This window comes from Giraffa tippelskirchi, chromosome 3 (genome assembly GCF_054371585.1).
Source record: "Giraffa tippelskirchi isolate mGirTip1 chromosome 3, T2T-mGirTip1v1.2.pri, whole genome shotgun sequence".
Taxonomy (NCBI): Eukaryota; Metazoa; Chordata; class Mammalia; order Artiodactyla; family Giraffidae; genus Giraffa; species Giraffa tippelskirchi.
Genome location: NC_137277.1, coordinates 80,844,206 through 80,872,192, shown reverse-complemented (window position 1 = coordinate 80,872,192; position 27,987 = coordinate 80,844,206). Strand labels below are relative to the sequence as shown.

At 40.1% G+C, this 27,987-nt stretch overlaps 1 protein-coding gene across 50 annotated transcripts in view; it reads left to right on the top strand.

Moving 5' to 3' along the window:
• OSBPL6 (oxysterol binding protein like 6) overlaps positions 1–27,987 on the top strand; it is a 214,829-nt gene that overhangs the window by 137,261 nt on the left and 49,581 nt on the right. For 47 of the 50 annotated variants that reach the window (XM_081579572.1, XM_081579545.1, XM_081579540.1 and 44 more), the window contains 6 exons: positions 9,239–9,331; positions 14,739–14,861; positions 17,799–17,852; positions 18,917–19,030; positions 19,149–19,319; positions 22,235–22,367. In XM_081579572.1, the coding sequence (XP_081435698.1) occupies positions 9,239–9,331; positions 14,739–14,861; positions 17,799–17,852; positions 18,917–19,030; positions 19,149–19,319; positions 22,235–22,367 (688 nt within the window). Of the gene's footprint in view, positions 1–2,511; positions 2,799–9,238; positions 9,332–14,738; positions 14,862–17,798; positions 17,853–18,916; positions 19,031–19,148; positions 19,320–22,234; positions 22,368–27,987 lie in introns of those variants that run through there. The other 3 variants (XM_081579582.1, XM_081579538.1, XM_081579554.1) reach the window with 2 other exon arrangements.

The following is a 27,987-nucleotide window of genomic DNA, read 5'->3' as shown; positions in this document are numbered from 1 at the left end:
AACATGATTAAGAAGACCTCAGGCAAGACTGTGAGCCTCTTTTGCTGTAGGCATTCACAAGATATGGAATGTGCATCGCTATCCACTGCCGTTGCTTTCCCACTGGCAAGTATCCAAGGGCATCTGTCTCCACTCACTTTGTCAGCTTTCTCAGTAAGCTCCGGTGCTCCGGTCATGAGATGGTGCTGATTACAGTTGCTAGATTGACCAGGTAACATAATGGCCTTGTCAGGTATGGCTTCTTTGCTTCCAAAGGGCACCCAGGTGTCATACACCTGTAGAGTATTTGGACACATCTTTCTGTGGAAATAAGAATGCACAAAATTCCTAAACATTTTTTCTTACATCATTTGTAACTGAGCTGTTAGCCACCATTTATGGAGTGCCTGCTGTGTGCCAGTGTATGGTAGAACTGTCCATACACTGGGTGCCGACCCAGTGACTTGCAGTCTCTTCTAAGGTAGACTTTAACATCTCCATTTTGGAGATAGAAAACACTGAGGCTGAGCGAGGTTCATGATTTGCCCTGTTTATTTACATGGTAAAGAGCAGCATGGGGGTTTGTATGCTTGTCTATGTGACTGCAAAACTCCGTTCTTTTCTCTTCATCAGACACTGTTTTCATGAGGTAGAGCTAGCTGACCTGCTCTTAGTTCCGGAAACTTGGAAGCAAACCTCACGGCTGCACCCAATTTAAGAATGCTGTAAACTTGTTTCTGTTTTACTCATTTCTGCCCCTCTGTTTCCATGGAAGGTTGTGGTAGGTGTGTTCAGTTACTCTTAAGGTTGAACACTACTTGAAATTGCTGTAGTTTTTTGTCATCTAATATTGTTTTGTTGCTGTTGTTCAGTTGCTAAGTCATGTCCAGTTCTTTGTGACCTCATGGACTGCAGCATGCCAGACTCCTCTGTCCTCACTATCTCCCTGAGTTTGCTTAAATTCACGTCCATTGAGTCGGTGATGCTACCTAATCATGTCATTCTCTGTCACCCGCTTGTCCTTTTGCCTTCCATCTTTCCCACCATCGGGGTCTTTTCCAATGAGTCAGTTCTTTACATCAGGTGGCCAAAGTATGGGAGCTTCAACTTCACAGTCAGTCCTTCCAATGAATATTCAAGGTTAATTTCCTTTAGGATGGGCGGGTTTGATCTCCTTGCAGTTTAAGGGACTCTCAAGAGTCTTCTCCAGCACCACAGTTGGAAAGCATCAGTTATTTGGCGCTGAGCCTTCTTTATGATCCAACTTTCATATCCATGCCTGACTACTGTAAAAACCATAGCTTTGACTGTATGAACCTTTGTCCGCCAAGTGATGTCTCTGTTTTATTTTTTTTTATTATTTATTTATGTTTGTTTGTTTAAATTTTTGGCTGTGCTGGATCTTCATTGCTGCACGCTGGCCTTCTCTAGTTGTGGTGAGCGGGGACTACCCTGTAGTTGAGGTGCAAGGAATTCTCACTGTGGTGGCTTCTCTTGCTGAGCAGTACAGGCTCCAGGGTGCACAGACTTTGTTTGTTGTGGCATGTGGGCTCAGTAGTTGGGGCTCGTGGCTTCCAGAGTTCAGGCTCAGTAGTTGTGGCACATGGGCTTAGCTGCCCCACGGCATATGGGATCTTCTGGGACCGTGGATTGAACTGGTGTCCCCTGCATTGCAAGGTGGACTCTTAACCCCTGGATCACCAGGGAAGCCCTGTTGTCTCAGCTTTTTAATATGTTGTCTAGGTTTGTCGTAGCTTTCCTTCTAAGGAATAAGTGTCTTGATTTCATTGCTACAGCCACCATCCACAGTGATTTTGGAGCCCAAGAAAATAAAATCTGTCATTGCTTCCACTTTCTCCCAGCAATCTTGACATCTAATACTAGCTTTGACTTTAGTAGAGGTCGGTATTTAAAAGCTTGGAGTCCAGAGGAGAATCTTGATTTCCATTCCAACTCTAATACTTACTCTGTGTCATTAACCTTACTGAACCTCTCTCTGTTCAATCAGCCGTAAAATAAATTGAATAGCCATTATTTAAAGGCTTTTGATGAAGATGGAATGAAATAATCTGTGTAAGAGACAGGGATATAGAAAGCACTGAATATGAACTATCACTATTGTAATCATCATCAACACTATAAAGGTTACTAGTATCACTGGAATAGTGTTGCTGTGTCAAAATTAGAAGAACTAGAAGAGAGACAAGCCTAATCAGAAGCTTGAATAAGAAAATACTTTTGAAGTTTATAAATCATTTTGGATATCTTTCTTTGAAAATAGTTTATACAATTCATGAACAGAAAAATATTATAGCTTAGATAAACTCATTAGCTGAGTAATTTCAGTGGAGTTAACATTCAGAGAGCAATGATCTCTTTAATACTGTTTTAAATTTGTATGGAAAGTGAGTCTATACAGAAATTGGTAGCCACAACTACCATTTTTCCAGCAGCTGTTTTACATCTCTAAAATGAAATTACACAACAGGCCAGACAAGCCGAGAGACCCATTCAGCAGTTCTGTGCACTTTCATTTTGAGAGTCGTGTTTCTCTCTGCAGCAGTTGCGACTAAACCATTCAGCTGTTGTTAAATGTCTCTTTGTATGTCTGTTTACCCACATCTGTGATACCACATAAACCAGACTGTAGTCATGTCAACAGATTTCTGCTTGCTGCCCAGGAGGTATTAAGGTTAGTGGGCATTACCCAGGGGACTACCTTTTACCAAATGAAAGAGCGGCAGTGAAATATGCGCTCAACTCCTGGGTTTAAGCTAAGTGTGCATCAGTTTTCTCTGAGCTGCAAGAACAAAGGATGGGTGAGTACTTTCACCTTCTTTGTGTGTTCTAAATTGCTTAAAATACTGACCTGGAATGAACCTAAGTTCATCATTTGTCACAAATGGCACCACACTGTTCAGAGGGATTGATAATGGGGTGCAGCTATGCGTGCATGGGGGCAAGGGTGCACGGGAAATCTCTATACCTTCCTCTCAGTTCTGTTGTGGAGCTAAAACTGCTCTAGAAAAAAAAAAGTCTTAAAAAAAAACAGTGACCTGGGAATTAAGTTGTAATTTTAGTATTTGAAAGGAAACTTGATTTTAAAAGAATAATGAACAGATATATGTAATCCTTTATTTAACCTTCTTATATAATATGTATAACACCTTGAGGGTAGGTGGCATGTGTTTCCAAGTCACCGTGAAAGAATATGAAAAATATACCACAAATTATGATCTTAAAGGAAACGTGAAGATTTAATTTTTGTTACTGAAGATGTTGCCACATTATTAATACATTTTTTTGTGTTCTCCGTTGACCAGTCACAGCTTTAACTTTAATAAACAAGAGCTTAATTCACCAGATGTTAACTCATCAGATGTTTTCATTTTAAAAGTTAAGTCCTTATTTTAAAATGTTTTCAAAAGGTCTATCTTATTGGAGCTGTGATTTTTATAATTCCAAGATGAAACTAGAAGGGAGTTTTATACCTGATCTTGTATTAATGATTGCTGAGAGACCATTCTCTACAACTTAATAAAAGAGATCTAAAAAATTCTAGAGATTGCCAGGCTACAGTATGCAGGACCTTGTGTTAGAGGTCAAGGGGGTGGGATACCAAGATGAAGATAAGTTTGTTCCTACTTTCATGGAGCACACAGTTGAACTCAAGTCCAAGACTGAGTATGACAGATTTGAAAACTATCTTCTTCATATCTGCCCGTATTAAGAACATAGCATTCACGTACTTAGGTACCTCATTAAAATAATGAGTGATTGTGTGTCCTTATGTAACTTCAGGGATATATTTTTGACTTTTATTTAAAAACTACGAGTTTGAAGCCAATTCTTAAGGTAGTCGATTAATTTTTTATTATCAGAGAGATGATAGGTTCGAATAATATACAAATATACAATATACTGTAGAAATTTGTTTAAGAGCTTTTGGCTTCTTTATTATCATTATGAAAGGTAAATGAAATAGCTTATTTTGAGGACTAGTTACATTTATAGTAATATATATCATTTGGTAATTTTACAAATCATGCCTTACTTTTCCAGTAAAATATACTGAGTTGGTTATAGTTGAAGAAGACTGAAATTAAAGCGTGACTTTAAACAGTTTTTCCAAAAAAGAACTTAACAGCATCTGTGATTATTTTGATAAGGTGTGCACCCAGATGTCGCCTGATAAGCAGGAGACTCTGTGGCCCTCAGGGAGATTGTCTGGCCCCTCCAGAATTAGGGGTCCCCAGGGCCCTATGAAGAATCATTAAATAGCAGTTAAAAGCACTGAGTTTTTAAAATTCAACTTAAGTTCAAATCTTGGATCCTCCATTTATTCAGTTCAGTTCGGTCGCTCAGTTGTGTCCGACTCTTTGCGACCCCATGAACCGCAGCACGCCAGGCCTCCCTGTCCATCACCAACTCCCAGAGTCCACCCAAACCCATGTCCATTGAGTCAGTGATGCCATCCAACCATCTCGTCCTCTGTTGTCCCCTTCTCTTCCTGCCCTCAATCTTTCCCAGCATCAGGGTCTTTTCAAATGAGTCAGTTCTTCGAATGAGGTGGCCAAAGTATTGGAGTTTCAGCTTCAACATCAGTCCTTCCAATGAATATTCAAGACTGATCTCCTTTAGGATAGACTGGATGGATCTCCTTGCAGTCCAAGGGACTCTCAAGAGTCTTCTCAACACTACAGTTCAAAAGCATCAATTCTTGAGCACTCAGCTTTCTTTATAGTCCAACTCTCACATCCATACATGACTACTGGAAAAACCATAGCCTTGACTGACAGAGCTTTGTTGACAAAGTAATGTCTCTGCTTTTTAATATTCTGTCTAGGTTGGTCCTAACTTTCCTTCCAAGGAGTAAGCGTCTTTTAATTTCATGTCTGTAATCACCATCTGCAGTGATTTTGGAGCCCAGAAAAATAAAGTCAGCCAATGTTTCCACTGTTTGCCCATCTATTTGCCATGAAGTGATGGGACTGGATGCCATGATCTTAGCTTTCTGAATGTTGAGCTTTAAGCCAACTTTTTCACTCTCCTCTTTCACTTTCATCAAGAGACTCTTGAGTTCCTCTTCCCTTTCTGCCATAAGGGTGGTGTCATCTGCATATCTGAGGTTATTGATATTTCTCCTGGCAGTCTTGATTCCAGCTTGTGCTTCCTCCAGCCCAGCATTTCTCATGATGTACTCTGCATATAAGTTAAATAAGTAGGGTGATAATATATAGCCATGACGTACTCCTTTACCTATTTGGAACCAGTCTGTTGTTCCATGTCCGGTTCTAACTCTTGCTTCCTGACCTGTATACAGGTTTCTCAAGAGGCAGGTCAGGTGGTCTGGTATTCCCATCTCTTTCAGAATTTTCCACAGTTTGTTGTGATCCACACAGTCAAAGGCTTTGGAATAGTCAATAAAGCAGAAATAGATGTTTTTCTGGAACTCTCTTGCTTTTTCGATGATCCATCAGATGTTGGCAATTTGATCTCTGGTTCCTCTGCCTTTTCTAAAACCAGCTTGAACATCTGGAAGTTCACGGCTCACATATTGCTGAAGCCTGGCTTGGAGAATTTTGAGCATTACTTTACTAGCGTGTGAGATGAGTGCAATTGTGAGGTAGTTTGAGCATTCTTTGGCATTGCCTTTCTTTGGGATTGGAATGAAAACTGACCTTTTCCAGTCCTGTGGCCACTGCTGAGTTTTCCAAATTTGCTGACATATTGAGTGCAGCACTTTCAGAGCATCATCTTTCAGGATTTGAATAGCTCAACTGGAATTACATCACCTCCACTAGCTTTGTTCGTAGTGATGCTTCCTAAGGCCCACCTGACTTCACATTCTAGGATGTCCAGCTCTAGGTGAGTGTGAGTGATCACACTTTCGTGATTATCTGGGTCATGAAGATCTTTTTTGTACAGTTCTTCTGTGTATTCTTGCCACCTCTTCTTAATATCTTCTGCTTCTGTTAGGTCAGTACCATTTCTGTCCTTTATTGAGTCCATCTTTGCATGAAATGTCCCTCCATTTATTAGCCTTGTGATATAGCACAATTTTATCTCTTAAAGCCTCAATTTCCTTACAGTCATAATAAAAATATCCATTTATTACTAAGATAGAATTATCTTAGTAAACATTCTTATGATTCTCTGTACCTTGGAAAATCAACAAAATTTGGGGTTTGGATTATCCACTAAGTTGGAATGTGTTGTTCAGCCACTAAGTCTTGTCCAACTCTTTATTATAACATGTTTGAAATGAATGAATCTCTTACTTTTCTTCCCAAATGCAAACTTTTGTAAAATTGAGTGGAGAAAACAACTAATATTTTGTTCTCTGTGACAGCACTGCAGTGGGTGTTTTACCAATTCTGTCCTGGTTTGTTTCATCACTAACCTTTCTGACCCACAGATTCCCAGCGACACTTTAAGTGTCCCCAGGTCTCTATAGAGACAAAACTCATTTTTTTTTCACACTTTAAATATCCTAAATTGATTCCTGTGTCTGTGGCTTGATTTGAATATTAGGTGATTTAGTTTCTTTCACCTGGCTAAGTTCCTGAGTTAGTCCCTTATTTCTTGCCTACGTTGCTGCTAAGGTCAAGCTTCTTTCCAAGTTCTGCATTTCCTGTTGTGTGTATTTGTTATGGGGGGACAGGGACCCGAAGGCAATGTATGTGTGTTTTACTCCCCAGACACCTGCATGTATGAAAATAGAGAAGCGTCCTTATGTTGTATAGCCTCTGGAAAACCTCACTATACATTAGTGAGAGAATGGGAGTAAAAAGATAAATAACATTTTGGTATGGTTTTAAAAAGTTCTCAACTTGCATATGCCCTGAAAGGGCCATGGGAACCTCTAAGGTTCGTGGACAACCTTTTGAGAACCACTGCTGTAGAAGCTAGAGGGATGAGGAGGGTGAGTAATGGTCGGGTGGGAACTTTGACTTCTTTTATATATTTCTATTCTGTATTTGAATTTTTTATAATGAGCACATATTACTTTTATTATTTTTAAACACACACAAAACAATGAAAGGCTGTGAGGGCATCCTAGAAGGTGATACAATTTTTGCTTCAGCCACAGCAATAATTCTCATTTTGGTTCCTGTTGCATACGTGATCTCAGAATAAATCTAAATGTCATATTTAGCTGGTATGGTTTACGCAGGATCCGTCCAGAATGCTGACATGGACAGTGATGCATGCCCCGGGTCATTTGTTCCCATTGTTGTTAAAGATTTGCACACACACTGCCTGTTTTTCTCTTCACAGTCTGCCTTTGCTTCTGCCTCCCACAAAAGGTGCAGACACAGATGTGGATACCCCGTCCCATTTATCATTTCTCCCTGCTAATTGAAGTGAACCTAGGAATGGAAAGAACTGCTGCTGCTGCTGCTGCTGCTAAGTCGCTTCAGTCGTGTCCGACTCTGGGCGACCCCAGCAGAGTCCCATTTAATGCTTAAATTGTCCTTGGACACATTGGCTGTCAGATTAGAAATTCTTGCTAACCTCTGCCCATTTGTCTTTGGTCACCAAATATCTGTTCTTATTTCTTCTGCTTCCTCCCAAATTGGAAAAATAAATCTTCCACCTCAGTTATTCTCTTTCCAATAACTGACTTAAAAAAGCAATCAGATACGATTTTAAAAATTTATAGTCGCCTTGAACAAAAAAAAAAAAAAATTATAGTCAGACTTCTTATTTTCCAGATTACAGAAATAATCAAAAATCTGAATAGAAATTAGAATAATTTGGCTCAGGTCAGAGTGTAACTTTCTTTATGAAGAAGCAAACATTAATCTGACAGTTTTCCAATGAGATATGAAAAATAGAGACCTTAATAGGTAAATAAAATCCAACTTTGTGTATTGAAACAATGAAATGTTATAACTAGAGTAAAAATGTTACATTACATTTTCAGCCTGTATCTAAATATTAATTCCATTGGATTATTTCATTAATGTCTTTCAGATTTATCCCTTTGTATAAAGTGCATAATTTCTTCCAAATATAAAGTAATGTATATTTTTGCACTAAAAAAATTAAGAAAAAAATTAAAAATCATCTGTAATTCCACCACCTCTGTGCAGCTACTGTAACATTCTGGAATATATTTTGATTATAAGCTTAGCATCATCATATTCTACATATTCTTTATAGCCTGATTATTTAGTTAACCAAACACCATGACTATTTTTTCCATATCAATAAACCAAAGTTCATGTTATCATTTTTAGTCATTGCATGGTATTAATACTTCCTTAAAAATCTGTACCATTCTCATATATATTAGATATTTTTACTATAATAAGATAATGCTTTAGTAAGTATATCTGTTCCTGTATCTTTCCATACTAGTCTGATTATTTCCTTAGAATAAAGACTTAGCTATGAGATTGCTGGGTCAATGAGGCAGTACTTTTTTCTCCAAAGACTTTTTAATAAAATTGCAAAATTACTCTTTAAAAAGTATGCAGAATGTATACTCCTTTTCTCCCAACCCTGATCTATTCTTGAATGTACTGGGTTTTTAAAAAATGATTATTATTTTGGTTTTCATTTCTTTAAATACCTCTGTGGTTGAAGTTGAACATCTTTTCAAATATTCTGCACAAGTTGCCTGCCCATATACTTTGCCTTTTTTCCTATTGGAATGTCATCTTACTGATCTGTGAATGCTCTTTATAATCTTTGTAAAAGGCATCTACTGCTTGTTGAATTGTTTTCTTCTCTGCATTTAAGAATTGTCATATTATTGTAACTATAATAATTATACTATTATAATATATAATTATCTTATAAGGATGATAAGAAACTCTAGAGACTAAACAGTATTATGGCTCTGGGATTTTTGATGTAGACCTTTCTCTATTTCCTGCCATTAGAAAGATGAGCAAATATTTCTATATTCTAGCCATCTAAGTAGTAGGTGTACCACCATTCTCTTAAAGTTATTCAAATGTTGGGACTTCTTCCATTTTTTTTTTTTAATCTATGTGCTCTCTGACTCTTTCTCTAAGACTAAAATCAGTATTATAGCAGAAATTCACCATCAAATCCATCAGGGAAGGAGACAAAATCCTGTCCTGACACTTTTCTTACAGTTGTTGCTGCCTTTGGTCCCCTCTGGAACTTGTCATCTTTAACCTAGCTTACTGCTCTTACTGTGATGTGTGTGATTTCACCCTCCTGTCCATCCACATGAGGAATGGATTCTCTGACCCTCAGCTGTATTTCCGTGTATTTTCAGAGCATCCACATACTGGAGAGGACTTCTTCCACTAGCACCGAACCCTCTATAAGTCGACAACTGCTGGAACCAGAGCCGGTGCCCCTCTCTAAGGTCAGTGCCACAGCGTGCCACTTTCTCGGGTGGCAGGATGCCTGGCCTGGGGCCAGTTGAATGATACCTCTTTCACCTGACTCCCCTAAACTAGTTGTGATGCCCATTGTAGAACTGCCCTTTCTCTTCTTTCCACCCCTAGTATGTAGGGTATCTTGCCCTAAGAAGGGAAGAGATGAAAGTGTGTTTGCTGAGATTTGCAGGGTTACATACAGATGGCCAGAATTCTCTTTGTTTTGGGCTTCTCCGGTGGCTAAGAAAGTAAAGAATCTGCCTGCAATGCAAGAGACTCGGGTTCGACCCCTAGGTTCGGAAGATCCCCTGGAGGAGGAAATGAATTGAAATACACCAGTCCACTATTGAAATTGAAATACTCCAATCCAGTACTCTTGCCTGGAGAATTCCATGGGTAGAGGAACCTGGTGGTCTACAGTCCATGGGGTTGCAAAGAGTCAGACACAACTGAGTGACTAACACTTTCATTTCTTTTCACTTTCTCTTTGTACAGCAACAGCAGGTACATGTACTGGGTACCAGGTATTATACTGAGACTTGATTCCATTTACTATAATCCTTATGAGCAGTTCCATGTAGTGTAAGTATTTATTACAAAATACAGGAACCAAGAGTTAGTAACTTGCCCAGACTCAACAAAGCTGCTGAGTAGCAGGGTAGGGACTCAAACTTAGACTCGTTTAAACTCTGCCCCACCTGCAGGGTAAAAGAGTCCCTACCCAGAGGGGCTGCTGTATGTTCAGAGTTCATTCCCCTTCTTACAGCTGGTCTTCCTAGCAGTGAGCTCAGAGTAGACTGCAAAGACTACTGATGCAGACCTTTTCTGAATCGTGGCCAGTGTTCCCTCTCCTTGGGCTTCCTTTTCCTCAGACTATGGGAACATCTAAATTAACTTATGCCTAAAATGCAAAAATCACAAAGAAAAGTGGAAGAGACGCCATTCTACTTATTCCCATCCCCTGCTCAATTCCCTGAGATTTTCAGGCTCCCCTGTTGAGAAACTCAGAAAATAGAATGCATGGGGATTTTGAATCCAAATACAAAAATAGCACTTTATTTCCCCAAAAGGTTAACTAAGTATAACTGATTCATCCATGTTGCTTTTCCTACAGTAAACAGAATCCTTTGTGAAAAGAATGCTCTACTACACTATTGTACTGTAGAATATAGTACCTCTTTATACTTTGAAGGTGTTACAAGCCATCGAGTTTATTCTGTCAGATAGGAGCAGATTGCCAAACTAAAATAAGGGAGTTATTAAATTGTTTTAAAAAAAAAACTTAGAAAGGAAAAACAATCTTATTTCTATTTGAATGGCAAACAGAGAATGTCTACTTGGTAAGTATGACCAAAAATCTCTTTGAAATCTCAGTTCTCTCTTAAGACACAGCTAAAGGACAGAGAGTAACTCCATGTAGGGGTGATGGAGAAGGTGGCTCACACTTATTGAGCACCCAGTTCGGGATCTGGGTAGGACCCTGGCAACATCCACTTCTTATTACTTCTCCATGCATCTGCCTGCTTAGATTTTGCTGTGTGACTCATATTCTTGTTGTGTTTTTATACAAATACATAACAGCTCTCTTGGGACCCCATGAAATCAGAGAGTCCCGTTCAATCCAGACACCATAGCATCTCACCATTCCTCAGCCCCTTGGAGAGAAGATGGGCTCCATGGGTACTGGTTGGTGGTGGAAGAACACTGTTTAAAGTACATGTAGTCTTGTCTCAGAATTTGTTCAATGCTTTGTTTGGTACTTTCACCTCCTAAAGCATTTCACATATCCACCACCTACACATGTGCATCTATAGAATAGACTCTTGAGAAAGGAAATGTCTTTTTTTCCCCAAATGAACAGCCTAGGGCTGTTATCAGCTTACTTTCTGTTTTGGGGTATTGTTATTAGATCAAAGGTGTTTTTAAAACTTCTGTAATAGCAAAAATGTTTGTATTTCTGTTTCAAGTACTGATTATATCAGGGTTTTTTACTCTGTTTCTAATATACATAAACCTGTGAAAGCTGGTGACTTTAAGAAGAAAATTGATATTAATTGAAATTAGGAAAAGTTATTAAATTTTCAGAAAGCAGTTTTAGCTTTCTCAAAACAGACCTGGTCTACTGAGTGTAGAGATGAATTGTACTAAGTCCTGAGATGGGATATTTCATTTCTTACACACATTATTTGTAACATTCTCATCAGTATTTATAATTGAAATAGAGTTGTTTGCTCTGGCATTATCCTTTGCTTTTTCGTCTGTTTGACAGTTTATTTAACTATAAGAACTATATTAGGATTCTTCCTAATTTCTTTTGCTGGATTTAGTAATGCTGAATCAGAGTGAGTGCAATTACCTGTTCAGAGCTGCTGCATGTGTGTTTACAAAACATATTTTTCACTTTTTGCTTTTTCTATCTTATCCACACAGTCCCACCCCTTTTTTCCCTCTGTAGTTAAATTCCCAAAGAAGAAAAAAAACTGCTGTGATAGGATCAGTAGTCATAGTTCCATAGGGACAAGCTACTACTACACTCTGAATTTAATTAGGAAAAAATTCAAATAGCATTTGTACTTATTATTAAAGATTTCCATTTTCATAAGTAATGCAGAGTATTCGTCACACACGGAGAGAGAATAAATCAAAGAGGAACACTAGCCTTCAAATAAGATAAGATCTAGCCAAAAATAAAAATGCTCTTCTTCTGGAGATGCTATCCATGAATGGGGCTACTAAAACTAGAAATATCATTAAGTACAGCTGATATCTCTCTAAGACCAGACAGAGTGCTCATGAATATAGATACACATATGTAGAGAGTTATTCTTTTAATTTCTTGATTACACTAAGGCTTTCTAAAAGATATCTATAGAAATCTATTAATTTTATGGAATAAAAATCAATCATTTTTATCTGTTTCGCTGATGGGATTGAAAAGCCAAAGATAACTGGACTTTGTACAAGAACCTGCTATTTTCTTCTATTATTCTCACATTATTTATAAGCAGTGCTCACCTGGATTGAATTGCAGCTCAGTATTAAAAAATGAATATACCAAAGCACTCTGCTTTCCACTCCTGATGACAGTGCCTTTTATTGTCCTAAAAATAGGATACAGAGCCGGAAATCATCTCATCAGAAGTTTTGTTGTTTGTTTTTTTTTTTAGGTAGGAAGTGGATTTATTTAGAAAGAAATATTTTTGAAAAAATTACCATATCTAATTAACGGTTATGACCAAATCAATCATAGTTTCTGACAGTACTTAAGTAGAGAATCACTTTGTAGGTTGTTTTCTTGTGTACAGGGAAGTTTACAGCTCCTTTAAAAGGTTCTTAATGTCACCAGATAAACACTGGTAGCTGCATTTCTGTGAGGGATGTATTAATAGTTCATTCACCAGGCACCCTAGAGATGACCGAGAAGATGGAGAAATGGCAATGAACTTGGATTAGTTCTCAGGGGTGGTGGTGGTTGTGGGCTTAGGCTTCAGTCAGGTAGAAGCATGATGCTGGCTTCAGAAGCCAGGAGTATCTCCTAGGCTTAATGATGTTAGCATGAAGCAATGTTTAGTCACATCTCCTGGAAACAATTTTCTGTGAAAATCCCACTCCATTTACACATATTTGGACTTAAACATAGATTTGATTCAGCCATAGAGCAAGTGGGCTTCCCTGGTGGCTCAGATGGTAAAGAATCTGCCTGCAATGTGAGAGACCTAGATTCGATCCCTGGGGTGGAAAGATCCCCTGGAGGAGAGCATGGCAACCCACTCCAGTTTTCTTGCCTGGAGAATCCCCATAGACAGAGGAGCCTGGCAGGCTGTAGTCCACGGGGTCTCAAAGAGTCGGACACGACTGAGCGACTAAGCACACACAGCAGAGGGCAAGCAGTTTCTGAGATGAAAGGAGAAGACAGAAGAAAGAGGCATGAATAGTAAATATGCAGCCGTCTCCCCTCCCATCTCCGTGGCTGATGTCAGTAACTGACTGTGGCCCCTTGGCCCCTGGGTCCTGTCAGAGCCTCACAGTCCTGCAGCAGATTCTGGACAGCCACCCCCCAGACCCTGAGCTGGCAAGTCCATCTGCCCCAAGATAGAACCCCTTGCCATTCCTGCTGAAGCCTCTGTGCTATAGTCTAAAGAAGATTGCTGATAGAACACCCCTCAGCTTCCTGAGTCAGTTTGGGTTAGTTCGTTCTGCAGAGAGGTCCACCCTGATCCGTGAAGCTGCATCCAGCTTTCCAGAGCTGAGGTGGCCAAGCAGGTTGTGCTGAGAGATTTTGCTTCCTTGCTCCATGGGCAGGGTTGCAGCAGTCATGCATGCGATGTGACCTCATTGTTCCTGCCTCTACTTCTGCTTGAGTGAGCCCCAAGCCTGAGATCTAGAACACGAATGTTTGCGAGGTCAGCAGTTACAATAGAGCTGCCTGGGCCCTTGGAAATTACTGGTCCAGGGATTTTAAAACCCAGGATGTTGCTACAGAGCAGTGGTCCAACGTGGAAGCAGACCCAAGGGGACCATGGCAGACTGAAGACGGGCTGCTATCCCCCAGGGCAGGACCAATGTTGCCAGATCTTAGGCTTCCACAAACACTAGAAATTTGGATTTTTAAAGTCTGAAATCCTCTGATTTTTAAATGTTGACAATTCATTTTAAAAGCTTTTTTAAAAAACAACATAGATGAACAAAACATATCTTATGGAAGAGGAAACCGTGATTTAGTCTGTTTTTAACAGAGGAGGGTGATAATGTGGACTCTAGAAGCTCAGATTTTTGGCCGTGCAGTCGGGTGTTCTTTCCACGGACTCCCAAAGGTGTGTGTTTCTCACAATGTGTGTCTTCGAAAGCACAGACTTCTTGGTGGGTATTTGACAAGCAGGGCATTTTATGTTCACTCAGAAATGTCAGCAGCCTCACCAAGGGGACACAGATGTCCACAGCACTGCTTTCAGCCTAACAGGTTGTGAGCCACTTTAGGCTGCTGCAGCCTTTTCATTTCTACAGAAAGACAGGCCCACACACTAATTGAACATGTTTCGTCAAAATGATCTTATTTTAAAACTTTAATGTGCCTCTGTCCCCAGAGATGAACTGCCTGGAAAAGTGCATTTTAAATCTTGTGAATGCAGGCAATCAAAACCATTCTACCCCAGACTTCACCTCTGTCCAGCTCATTTCTGATGGCCTGCATTCCTCCAGGTGTACCCAGGAACTCGTTCTCACTTCAGTTATAGGTGCATAAATGTGTGTGATGTTAGAGAACGCTCCAGAATGATGTTCATACTTCTGATGGGTTAAGTGCCGTTTCAAAAGCAACTTCTACCTAGGAATTTGCTTTAAGTGTGTCATCAAACACTGAGAAATATGTGATTTGTTTTTCTTCTTTCCTCTTAGGAAGCTGACAGCTGGGAAATTATAGAAGGATTGAAAATAGGCCAAACCAATGTCCAGAGACCAGACAAACATGAAGGTTTTATGCTAAAGAAGAGAAAATGGCCTCTAAAAGGCTGGCACAAGGTAACATTTTCATTACATTCATTTTCATATCATCTTCATAATTGGGGACCAGAGAGGCTCTTACTTCGTGTCATTAAGTGGTTGCTGCTGCTGCTGCTAAGTCGCTTCAGTCGTGTCCTACTCTATGCAACCCCATAGACAGCAGCCCACCAGGCTCCCCTGTCCCTGGGATTCTCCAAGCAAGAACACTGGAGTGGGTTGCCATTTTCTTCTCCAATGCATGAAAGTGAAAAGTGAAAGTGAAGTCGCTCAGTCACGTCTGACTCTTGGCAACCCCATACACTGCAGCCCACCAAGCTCCTCCGTCCATGGGATTTTCCACGCGAAAGTACTGGAGTGGGATGGATGCCATTGCCTTCTCCGCATTAAGTGGTTATATAGCCTTATTTTAACCATACAGGCTGCAACCTATCGTATCTATTTAAGTCAGAGTTCTGTAATGTCTGTAAGCAGAGAAAAAATACTTTACATGATATTTAAAATCCAGTTTAGACATATTGTTGTGTACTCTGCTTTTTAAACTTAAATAAGGATGAATATGTTCTTATTAAATATTCTTCTAAACCGGAGCTGCTTTTAAATGCATGCATGTATTTCATCAGATGGATTTATACTATATATCCCACCACTACTGAACCAGTTTCCTATTGCTATGTGTGTACATGTGTCTGATTTTTTACTGTATGATGTTGTGATGAAGATTCTTATACATGAATTTCCATTTGAGTTCTTGGAGTAAATTCCTAGAATTATTGTTTGCCAGTGCAAACTAAAGATGGAAAATCACTTGTCTTGGAAGTTTGCCTACTGCCCTTTAAAAATATGGTGTATTCCTCTCTCCCCAACTCCTCATAATTTTTGCATCTTCCAGTTTTAATTATGAAGAAAATATTTTGCACTGTATTGTTGCAGTGACCTGAGTAGCAAGAATTCTGGACACTTAGGAGAAGCACAATGTCCTCTGTTTTCAATACAAGCCTTTGGATAAACCACCAGGATCTATCTAGAATCACTGGAAGAACAGGTTCATTACTTTCCACATCTGCTGATGGATTTCATCTCCAGGCAGATGGATTTGGGGGTGCAAATGGAGTGGTGGTTGCTGCCCATTGGCTCAAAAATGGAGGTTATGGATTATAACATCCTTAAGGAAATGTATTTTTTGCAAGTTAAGGGAAGGACTTAAAAATTAACAGATGGGAAATGTTGCCTCCCTATCTCTGAGGATGGAATAAAAGCAAGTCAAAGAGTCTTCTCTCTCATTTGTCAGAAACCTTGGCAATCACCTCAAACCCATAATATTATACCAGTACCAGGAATCTCTCTCCACCCTTGATCTTTCTTGGATTTTGGTCAACTGGCCTTACACCTTCCTGGAAGCACCTTTGCCTTTCATTCTGACCTTCCCACTTTGCAATTCCTCAAATCAATTACCTTGCTTATCTCCTCCCCATGACCATCCTATAGGTTATCTCTGCTAGAATTCTTTATAGATAGAAATGGAAAAACAGAACAAAGGGGTCAAAGAAACACATTTATCTGAATTGCTAACTTTAATTTAGCACTCTCAGTCCATGTTTCAGCAAAAGTGGCTGTGGTTCAGCAGCAGCTCTTCCTGGATCTTGCCTTAGAACATTTTGCTACAAGAGCAGTATTAGGCCCTCCCTTGTATCTCCTTTGCTCCTGGTCTGTGATAGTGTATTTATTCAAGCCTCAGTCCATTTGATTGCCCAAGTCATAGGCAATCAAAACGTCAAGTATTTTTCAGCTGTAGCAATTCTTTCTTCCAGTGCTTACTTGTTGCCCCCTAGAACTGTAACAAAGGGGTTACATTGGCCTTCTGTGAGTTCTGTATAGGGTGTCCCCAGGCCTGACTGCCTGTCACCTCAGCAGCCTAGAGTTCCTAAGTCACATAAAAACTTCCCAGCCAAGTAATTTACCAGCCACAGTAATTTACCTTCATCTGTGGAGACTATAGGACCCTGGACCCATTGTTTGACTGGGTCATGGGAGCTGTTTGTTCTCCTGTCAATTGTCCATGGAAAGGAAATCAACCACAAAGAGCTCCTGAGGTTTTTGGATCAAAAATAGCTAGATTCAGTTGAACTGGACCAGGAGTGTCTTGGAAGAGACAAAAACCACTCCAAATATATATATTTATTCCCCCTTAATAGAATTTAGAAATAATTTTTAATCTGTTTTACTAATAGTGAAATGGAAGTATTTTTCTAAGTGGAGATGCAAGCATATTGATAAGGCTACTTTTTAAACTTTCCAGATAATTCATTATTCATAGCTCCAGTCCACTGGCTTCTATTTACAGACATGGATATTTTCAGAATTATCCATGGTAGCTAGGGAAAGTCAAGAATTTACCTCCAAGGTGGGAAAGTAAACAAGTAGTAAAGTTCCTCACAAAAGCACTGTGACCTAACTCAGTTTATTCTCATTTCTTACTTTGAAAAACACCCCAGTGTAGTTCATTCAGAAAGTCCTGGATATAGGCCCTGGGATTCCTCCTGCTACCCCCACACTCCCATTAAGAAAAACTGTGGTGATGGGAGAGATCCATGTGGTCTACTGGTTAGAATTCGGCACTTTCAGTGCTATGGCCCAGGTTCAGTCCCTGGTCAGGGAACTGAGATCCCACAAGCTGTGCAGTACAGCCAAATAGAAAAGAAAAAAACTATGGTGAAAGATTCCATCCCCATTGGATTTTGTGTAAAAGAACCCTACTAGGTAAATGGTGTGGAACGCGAGCTCAGATTTTCTTATCATTTCGTGTGACTGACTGTGGCCAGGTGCACTAAATTCAAATACATGGAAATGGTCAAACGTATTGATTACTAAGTACCAAGCAATATTAGACCCACACTTGTGAATGTTTTATTTAATTCAAAATACTGATAGTAACTGGGGACTGTTTGGTTCTTGCAGCGTTTTTTTGTCCTGGATAATGGAATGTTAAAGTATTCAAAGGCACCACTTGATGTAAGTAGACAAAAAGATTGGTTTTGAATTCTGCTTGAAGTGAGTCAACACCACAGTGTACAAGTGTTGTGCCGTAGTTACCAGTTCTGTGTGTTTCTGTGCCTGTAAGACTTAACAACCTACCAAACTTCCATGTTGCATGGAAGGTGTGTTTTATGCTTATTCTCAAGCTAGCATAAAATCTCAAACTGCTGCATGAAAATTTAATTTAACTATTGTAATATATGCTGTTAAAAACAGAAACTTAAACCTAAAAGTCACCAACTAACAAAAATCACCCTTTCTGTCTCAGAAAACTCAAGTAGACTTTTTTCCCTGCATTTCTCAATAAACTATGCTTTATGTGCTTTTTCTGAGATTTAGCATGTGTTCTTACTGATTTTTTTTAAGACTTATTATGGACTTCATTTCTGTTTCATACATTCCTTTATCTTGAGCATCCCAGCTCTAAAATTATTCCAAATTACCTTTCTTTAATATCAAAAGTTATTGTTTGCATGCAAAACTGGAAAACGCTCTCCTTCTTATCATTGTGTGTGGGAGAAATAACAGAGGGCTCAGATTTCAGCTCTGACGCCAGCTCCTTCATGCGTCAGCTGTGTGTCCTTGATCAGATGAGGGCAGCCAGAAGATGAGCTGACTGCTCTGTGCACGCAGTCCCAACTGCCCATTTCTACCCTGCAGCTGTCTGCTAGCTGATTACTTGGGCATGTTTGGGGTTGTAGGTCAAAGATGGACCATAGTTATTTTAGGAACCAGAAAAAGTATCTCTTAGGATATAAGCTGTGTCATCTAGAGTTACAAAGAATTGACGTTATAGTTATGCCAAAACAAGAATGAGATGAATAGTCTTACTTATTGAAATTGGCATGAAGTCATTGCAACTTCAGCTGTCCTCAGATTAAGGACCTTAACTTCAGAACCTTAGCCATTTCCTCTCTGTTCGGGAGGTGTGATCTTCCATCTCCTGTAGATAAATGGGAGTTTACATTAAGCTCACTTCAGTACAGAAACACATCAGATCACATATGCTTCCAGCCTTTTAACCAGTCTTTTGATTTCAGATCCAAAAAGGGAAGGTCCATGGAAGCATCGATGTGGGACTCTCTGTCATGTCAATTAAAAAGAAAGCTCGGAGAATAGACCTTGACACAGAAGAACACATCTATCACTTGAAGGTAAAGATGCCTTGCAATGGTTTCTCTGCCAATATCTGGGGAAATCATTTGCCTAGACTAGTGGTTAGACAGGAGATTGGCTTCACCATTACCTATTCCTCTTTTTCAATTGTTGTAGGTGAAATCCCAGGACTGGTTTGATGCATGGGTCTCCAAACTGCGCCATCATCGGTTGTATCGGCAGAATGAAATTGTGAGATCACCACGAGATGCTAGTTTTCACATATTTCCTTCAACCTCCACAGCTGAATCCTCACCAGCTGCTAATGTTTCAGTTGTGGATGGAAAGGTATGACTTCATCATATAAAAGTCAGCCCAGAAATTGCTTGGAAGATTATGCAGACGTATTTACTGAGTTTCATTTGACAAACCAGGAAGAGAAGGTTGGCTTTGTAAACTAATTCTCAGAAGACAATAGTGACATTTAGCATCAACGTTAATTACAAGTAAAGAATAGATTAGATGGAAATGTGGATCACCAAGAGAATTAACAGTTACTTTTCCTATGAATGGACTACATCTTAATTTTACATGGCTTTATAAGCATATTAGAGAGTAGAGTGAACATGTGGTTAATCAGCACCTAGAAATCAATGTCTTCCTGGGTGGTAATAAGAAGACCACAATATTTTCAGAATGAAACTTGCTTTTTTGCCTTGAGCTGTAATATATACATGACCACGAAAGAGACCAGTGAATTTCCCCATGATAAGGCAAGTGGGCTAGAGATTGCAATAGTAACATAAGTAGTGGCCTATTTGAGACTAGGCACTGTGTTAAGCATTGGACATTCATCCATCTCTAGTCTTTAATATAGCCAAAGCTCAGAGACAGTTAAGAATTTTTCCAGAAGACATTATCAGCTGAGTCTTCATCTCAGCTTCATCTAAATCTTCATCTTTGTTTCCAAAATCAGTGTCTTTTCCATTGTCCCAGATTAAGGGAGGTTGAAGCTATTCTTTGGGCTTTTTTTTTCTGTGTTGTTGAAAAACTAGAAGTGTTGCCTGTTAAAAACCAAGGTTACGTCAGTGGAACAGGGAGAGAGCTGTTTTTGCCTTTGCTGCAATAATTTGGTTTTCTGAACCATAGCCACATTGCACTACCCAGGAGTCTTCCAGTTTCTTACTTGGCACCTGATACTGAGAATAGAGACATCTGAACAACTGGCTACCACAGGGAACTGAGTTCAAGGGTGTTTCAGTGAAGGTTCTGCTTTTCTCTGTTTTCCTACATAGGGATATATGGACTAACATATATCCAAGTTTCCTTACAAAGCATTGAAAAACCTCATGGAGTAACTGAAAGACTCATCAAATCAGATCAAATTAAATACAGCTCTACTTAGCTATTGCTGTTTTGGTGGAAATTACTTAAGTAATTTTTTGTTAAATCCTGCTAATTATATTCGGTTGACCCAAAAGTTCATTCAGGTTTTTCCGTAACATCCTACAGAAACACCCAAAAGAACTTTTTGGCTAACCCAGTATTTCACAAGGCTCTCAAACATATTTCATTCTGGAATATTTCTCTCCTAGAAACAGGGTGTTGGATTAACCCTAATACTAACTGCTTCTGAAATACAAGGAAATGAATCAGTTGTTGTTTAGTCACTAAGTCATGGCCAACTCTTTTGTGACCCCATGGACTAGATAGCCTGCCAGGCTCATCTGTCTGTGGGATTTTCCAGGCAAGAATACTGGAGTGGGTTGCCATTTCCTTCTCTAGGGGACTAATGAATCAGTAAATCGGGGTTATTAGGGAACAGGGCACTTACTGAGTAACACACACAAGATGTTCAAGATAGTCCCCAAGATTCTCTGGGCCTCCTGTGTTCTCATCACAAAATGGAATGAATCCCAGAGTTAGTCCAAATTAAACAAGAAATGTATTCTAGATGGATATTAAAAATATGCAGATATTTAATCATTTGGTTCTTCCAGCTTCTGCCTATGTCTTTGGCACAGAGTGTTGATAAAAGATGTATTATTTTCATCTCTTGTGTTATGCATTAAATAACTTGGGTGACATCTGAGAATGGAGAACTGAAACCAAATCCTCCCCATTGTTTGCCTTGAAATAAGAAACAGCTTCAGCTCTGGTTTTCATAGATGTATTGCTCTCATTACAGACGACATACCTCTAAGATCTAACTCAGTGAAAGATTTCCATTACATTTATCAAAATGCAATAAAAAGTGAAAAGAGCTTTTTATCACTTTGCTTGCATTCTAGGCATCAAATGATGAGGTTCCAGAATGTTAATTGCTTTGTGGCCCTGTGCGGGTAATAAATAAGTCTGGATTTGCTAAGCATGTGCATCCTTCACTTCATAATGATTTACAAGAGACACAATCAGTTGTAATTGAATATTAAAGTCAAATATGGAGTTTTAAAGTTGTTTCAGGTTTAGGGGAATAAGTTTCTGCTTTTTTCTTGGAGTGTTTCTTACACTCACTTTAGTATCTATATACTTCATACAACTTTATTTCACAATAAAGTCTCTTTAATAGAAAGTCTGTCAGCTATAGATAATAATAACTTGCCAAGGCTGCCTTTCTTTTTTTTTTTTTTTGCCATGCTGTGTGGCTTGTAGAATCTTACTTTGCTGACCAGGGATAGAACCCGGGCCCCCGTCAGTGAAAGCACCGAGTCCTCACCACTGGAGTGCCAGGGAATTCCCAAGACTGCCGTTTTTATATGTTACAGTTTTCAATATGCAATGTCATATTGAATATGCAGTTTTCAATATTTTGATGGAAAGGATGCTTGCTGGTGCATAATGTCTTTAAGAATCACAAGTGGCTGATAACACCATGAGTTAGTCATAAGGGTACAGAGAGCTTTCAAAAAGTAAAGGCCTTCAGTCGTGAGTTGAGGACTGCAAGAAGGACACTATCAACCATAACTTAGTAAGTAATTAAAAACCATTGAAAATTTGAGTTGGCAGGTCCTTGCAAGTATAACATTCTTAAGCATTGTCTGCTTCATTGTACGGTGGAGATAGCAGCTTAACGAGTGTTGTTATCACCTATGAATTTTGACTCTCCTGAGCTTGTAACACATTTAGCCAAGAGGCTTCTTCCATATTTTGAGCTTGCCCTTTTCCCCCCTTTTTTAATGTCGCTTTGAGGATGCTAGTGTTCTTTTTAGTCACTTACATGTACTATTCCTGCCTAACCCTACACATTTTTCTGTTCACCGTAGGTGCAGCCAAACAACTTTCCATGGCAGTCCCCTCTGCCCTGTAGCAGCAGCCTCCCTGCAACCTGCACGACCGGCCAGAGCAAGGTGGCAGCCTGGCTACAGGACTCGGAAGAGATGGACAGGTGTGCGGAAGGTCAGTTCATGCCCAGGTGTGCGGAAGGTCAGTTCATGCCCAGTGTGGGCACTCAGGGTGAGCCAACAAGACAGACACAAAAGGGCCAAATTGTATGGGTCCTCCACCTTTCAGATTTCTTACCTGTCCATTCTCCTGCACCCTCAGAACTACCTAATCTGGTTTCGCCCTTACGCTGACTCCCTCCCACTTCTCATCTCTCTCCCAACTCTCTCATCTCCTTTCCTTAGCAGTTTCCTCTGGCTTCCTTAGCCTCCCACACCCTGGACCTTGGGGGCAATCACCCAGCTGAGTGCTGCCTTGGGAGCACCCTCCACCCTCTCTCCTGACAGTCCACCAGGTCACTTACACGGCTGCTTTCTCTGCTGCTCTATCTGGCCCACAGAACAGTGTATGTTCCCCAACTACCGGCAATAAACAGCCATGTTATACTGCATCTTACAGCCACAATTACCTGTGGTGGCGTCCCATTCTGGATCAGTTATTGAATACTCTGAACTAGTACACAATTCCTTCATTATACCATCTCTAAGCCTCTTGACCTGCAGAAACTTTTTCTTTCCGTGTAATGAACCTGAGCATGTTGGTTCAAACTTGTTCCGCAGACCATTTTCAGTCTGTGAGATGGCTTTCATTTGACATTCAAAAACGAAAAGAAAAAAAAAAAACTTAACAGATACTTAATAAATCTAAATTGATTTAATTTTTAAATTATTTTTAGGTGATATTGGGCCTCTTTTTTTAATATTAAATTTTTTCCTTTATAAAGTTATGGTGAAAGGAGATGTTACATTATTTTATGACCTCACTTAGAAAAATTGAAATTTGGTGATCTGTGTTCATGCCCTGACCAAAACAAATTTTTTTTTGCTCTACGCATGTGTGAACTCAAAGTCTGAGGCATTTTTATTAGTTCTCTCCACATCCCAAGCTCAGTATTTATGTGAAAAATATGACTTTAAGGGGGATGTTATATTCATTAAGTATGTCAAGCTAACATTCCATTGAAAGGGTTTTACTTGAGTGTATACACAAAACACACAGATATTACTTTGCCTTTATGAACTTCAGGTTGGGGAAGAAGCTGAGCTCACTGTCCTACATACTGAAGAGTCGCTCGCCTCTGCGGCTGTGCCAGACAGTCAGCCTCTCCTCTACTTTCTGCCTCCTTGTACGTGCTCGTGGCATTCAACCTGGCCACCAACGTTGTTGAAAAGATGGAGACTGTCCACCGGGACAAAAGTGCATTCATGTGACCAGAATAAATAGACATTGGCCTTGATGCCAAGAAGCCCCTGACTGGTGGGGGCTGTCTCTGTCTCCCTGTGTGCTTCTAAATACCCTGTGGCCCACCCCTGTGCCCTCTCGCCAGTCTCGGGGGTGACCCTCCTTTCTCCCCATCCTGACCTCTCCACCTGGGTCCACGTCCTGCCCTTCTCTCCTTCAGGATTTAGCAGAGGGATGACCTCTTCTCTTGGGAACAACCTAAGTCTTTCCCACTTTCCTTGTTCCTGCCTGTAGACTCCAGCTTCTCTCCCCTAAGTTGACTTGGCCCTTATGACTCTATGGCAAAAGCATTCTTGACAACAAGAGGCCATCTGATTTCTGCTGTGTTCTCAAGCCTCATCCTCTGACCCACCCTGCAAGACCTTGTCTAATGAGCCTCCACTTTTAGGTCCTGTGAAGTTTCCCCTTTCTTTCCAATTGTTCCTCCTTTATTTCACGGGGATTCTACTCTGGTCAGCATTGGTTGTAGGGATGATCAAGATTGAGTATTCTGCTTTTAGCTTCAATAATAATAAGCATAGTTTGTTGACTGTTCATGTGGGTCAGGCACGGAGTTAAGTACTTTACATATGTGGTCTTTTATACATTTTCTCAATTGTGAAAGTATTGGTGAAAGTCACCAAGCAGGAATTATGAGCCATTTTTTTATAAATAGGAAAACCACAGCTCAGAGAGGTCAAGTAACTTGTCCATGTTACATAACAAGTACTTGGCAGAGCTGCAGGGCTAACCCAGATCAACTTGATGCTAAGGACTATGCTCAGTGCTTTGGAAACAACAGGCATGCTTCTAACCGCAGCCTCTATTATGATGATGATAGTGATGATAAGATGGTAGTGGTTGTGGTGGCAGTTGATAGGATGGGTCACGTCTTGTGCAGCAGGCACTGTTCTAGGTGTTTTATATGCATTGACTCATTTAATCCTCTCAATGCCGCTTTACATGTGAGAAAACATAGGTTCAGAGAAGTCAGGTCACTTTAACCAAGTTGACACAGCTAGTGACGGTGGAGCTGGGATTCAGACTCATGGTCTGATTCCGGAGCGTATGCTCTTAATCACTGTACCGTATTTCCCTCAGAAAGGCTGAACACTCTGTATCTCAGACCTCTGTACCCAGCCTGTGCTGCATTCCCACCCGCTTCCCTTACTGTTGACCCTTCCTGTTGATGCACTTGGTCACACTCTCTTCTCAGCCTGTCAAAAACCAATCCTATCTCCTCTGTGAAAACAGCCCCAGTTCCTGGAATCCCCTGTGTTTGTCGGTGCTGCCCTCATAACCACTCCTGAAACCTCTGTCATCTCTGCCCCACCCAACCTGTTCATCCTGCTGAGGCTGAGGTCGTTATCTCTTTGAAACCTTTCCCCCCTCCTCTCCCCCTCATTTGCCTTCCTCTGGAATTCCTTTTCTGCCAACCTAACTCATGCTCACTCTTTGCTCACCAGCCTCTGACTGGTACCTGCCCCCTCAGTCTCTTGCTCTGTGACTCCATGGCTGTCAGAGGCTCCTGGAGAACTATTGTTCTTGGATCTGTTAACAGATGGTGCCAGCGGTTAGCAGGCATCATTCCATTGCCCTTGGCTATGAGGTATATGTATTACTGCTGCCCCCACTTTGCAGATGAGGCAAGTGAAATGCATGGAGGTTAAGGAATCTTCCCAGTTATGCACTGCCCTGATGGAGAGGCTGGGGCTCCAGCCAACCCACAGACTCCAGCCAACCCACATTTACTAATCCCAAAGCCAATTCTTTGTTCACTACATAAAATATGTAGTCCCTCAAGACCACTATTTCTTAAAATAACTTTTTGCAAAAATCTCTTCACATGGTTTTATGTAGACTCTTGGGCTGTAGTCCAAACTACTTAGCCCAGCATTTAACACCCAACTTTCAGCTTTCTAGCCCTGCCTACCTGTCAACCTTGCCTTCCATAGGCCGAATTAAACTTTCTTGCTATCTCCAGAGTGTCCTTGCGTGTTCCTGCCTCCATGCCTTTGCACAGGCTGTTCTCAATCTGCTGTGACCACTCTGCCCTTCTCCATCTTCCTATTTTTCTGAATCCTCTGTCAATCCTCCAGACCCACAAAAGTTTCTACTGTCTTATCTACTCTGACGACCTCAAACCACAGTAACTATCCCTTTCTTGAACCACAGCACTTTTTGTTGTTGTTGTCTATTCTGATCATTTTATAGAGTCCCATTATAGAGTTTGGTTGCAGTTCAGAAGTTCATCATGTAACATCTTCTTGAACTCATTAACATAGCACATTTATAGTTCCAGTACTTTAAAGGTTAGCTATTCATAGGTCTGGCTGTCTGTCAGTCCAGATCTCAAGTATGTAAGGGAGTTTCTTAGCTCTTGGAGAGCATTTTTTCTCACAGACGCAAAATGTTAAATTAGTATTTTATGTGCCTTCCTTGTATACCAGTATATGCTATCACTAAAATGGGTACATAATAGTTTAAGGTACAGATTATTTATTGTATATATTTCTTTAAACCAGAATGTAAATTCCATAAATCTTACTTTATTGCTACATTCCCTAAGCTTAGAACTGTGCTGGTTGCATAGTGTCTTCCCAATCAGTGGTACCAAAATGAAATAGTAAATGGATAACTTTGGATGTGCTCTGTGCGTAGTCATCAGTTGTGTCCGACTGTTTGCAACCCTTTGGATTGTGGTCCACAAGGCTCCTCTTTGTGTGGGATTTTCCAGCAAGAATACTGGAGTGGGTTGCCATTTCCTTCTTAGGGGATCTTCCCAACCCAGGAATGAAACCCGTGTCTCCTGTGTCTCCTGCGTTGCAGGCAGATTCTTTACCCACTGAGCCATCGGGGAACCTTAGTTTATTTAATCATTGCACAATTGGATAACATGTTTCTTTTTATTTTTTAATTTAACTTTTTATTTTATGTTGGAGTATAGTTGACTTACAGTGTTATGTTCGTTTCAGCAAGGCAGTTCAGTTATACATATACATATATTCACTTTTTCAGATTCTTTTCCCGTATAGGTTATTACAGAATATTGGATGGGGTTCTTTTTAGGACAAGGTAGGGATGATGAAGGCAATGGCACCCCACTCCAGTACTCTTGCCTGGAAAATCCCATGGATGGAGGAGCCTGGTAGGCTGCAGTCCATGGGGTCACGAAGAGTCAGATACGACTGAGCGACTTCACTTTCACTTTTCACGTTCATGCATTGGAGAAGGAAATGGCAACCCACTCCAGTGTTCTTGCCTGGAGAATCCCAGGGACGGCAGAGCCTGGTGGGCTGCCGTCTATGGGGTCGCACAGAGTCGGACACGACTAAAGCGACTTAGCAGCAGCAGCAGGTATGATGAGAAAATAAGTAAACCACTATATACTTAAGTTTTCAATTTTTTACTATTATAAACTATCTCAACAGTCCTTTCTTGGCATAATTTTTCCTTTTTTCCAGATTCTAAAAATGGATTTAATCTTGATTTAATGAAATTCTAGAGATTTTTTTAAAAGGTATTTTTATTGTCTTGGGTAAATTTTATAATCCTTATGTACAACCGGACACCTAGGCAAGGAGTAAAATTCTGCCAAGGATTTCATTTCTTCTATATTTTAAATGATAGAACTGTCAAGAAATGGTGAGGCTTGTTCCAAGTTAAGGCTCTAGAAGAGTGATTAAACATAGTGCAATTAATATTCCATAAAGACAGTTTCTGGTTTTCATAGAATTTTCTCATCTACCATCTCAGTTGCTACTTTCATTAAGAAGGTAAGAGAGTAAATATTAACTGTTACCACTCAACAGGTAAGAAAAACTACAGCTGAGAAATATAAAATAAATCAATGTTTCCCAACCCTTAGTTTTGAATCTTTTTGCCTTTGATCAAATCCAGTCACCAATTTCTCTTTCCATTCTGTTAGAAAGGGTATTAAGCCCCATTTTTATATCTCTATACTACCTACATATACCATTTGTATAGAATAATCACAGTTATTAAGAAGAATGAATGTAATATTTAGCAAATAGAATGCTTAATGGATAGATAATGTTAGGTTATGTCCCTGTCAGCATGGTGCTTATGATGCAGTTTTAAGGCAAGTTAAAATGAGGTCTCTTTTCACTATCTTCTTTCTCCTCTTCCCTCCAACCCCTTCTTTCTTTGTATTGCTTTTCTCTCTCTCATCCCTTCCCTTTTATCTTTTGTATTTCCTGCCCATCCAAGCCACTTGTTTTATTTTCTTCGTGGGGGAAATGGGAGGAGTATAATGGTGCTGCCTCCCCTGAAATGAGCAGGGAGTGATGGAAGGGTCCTGGCCTCCTCGGTACTCTCTTCTGCCACCTCCATT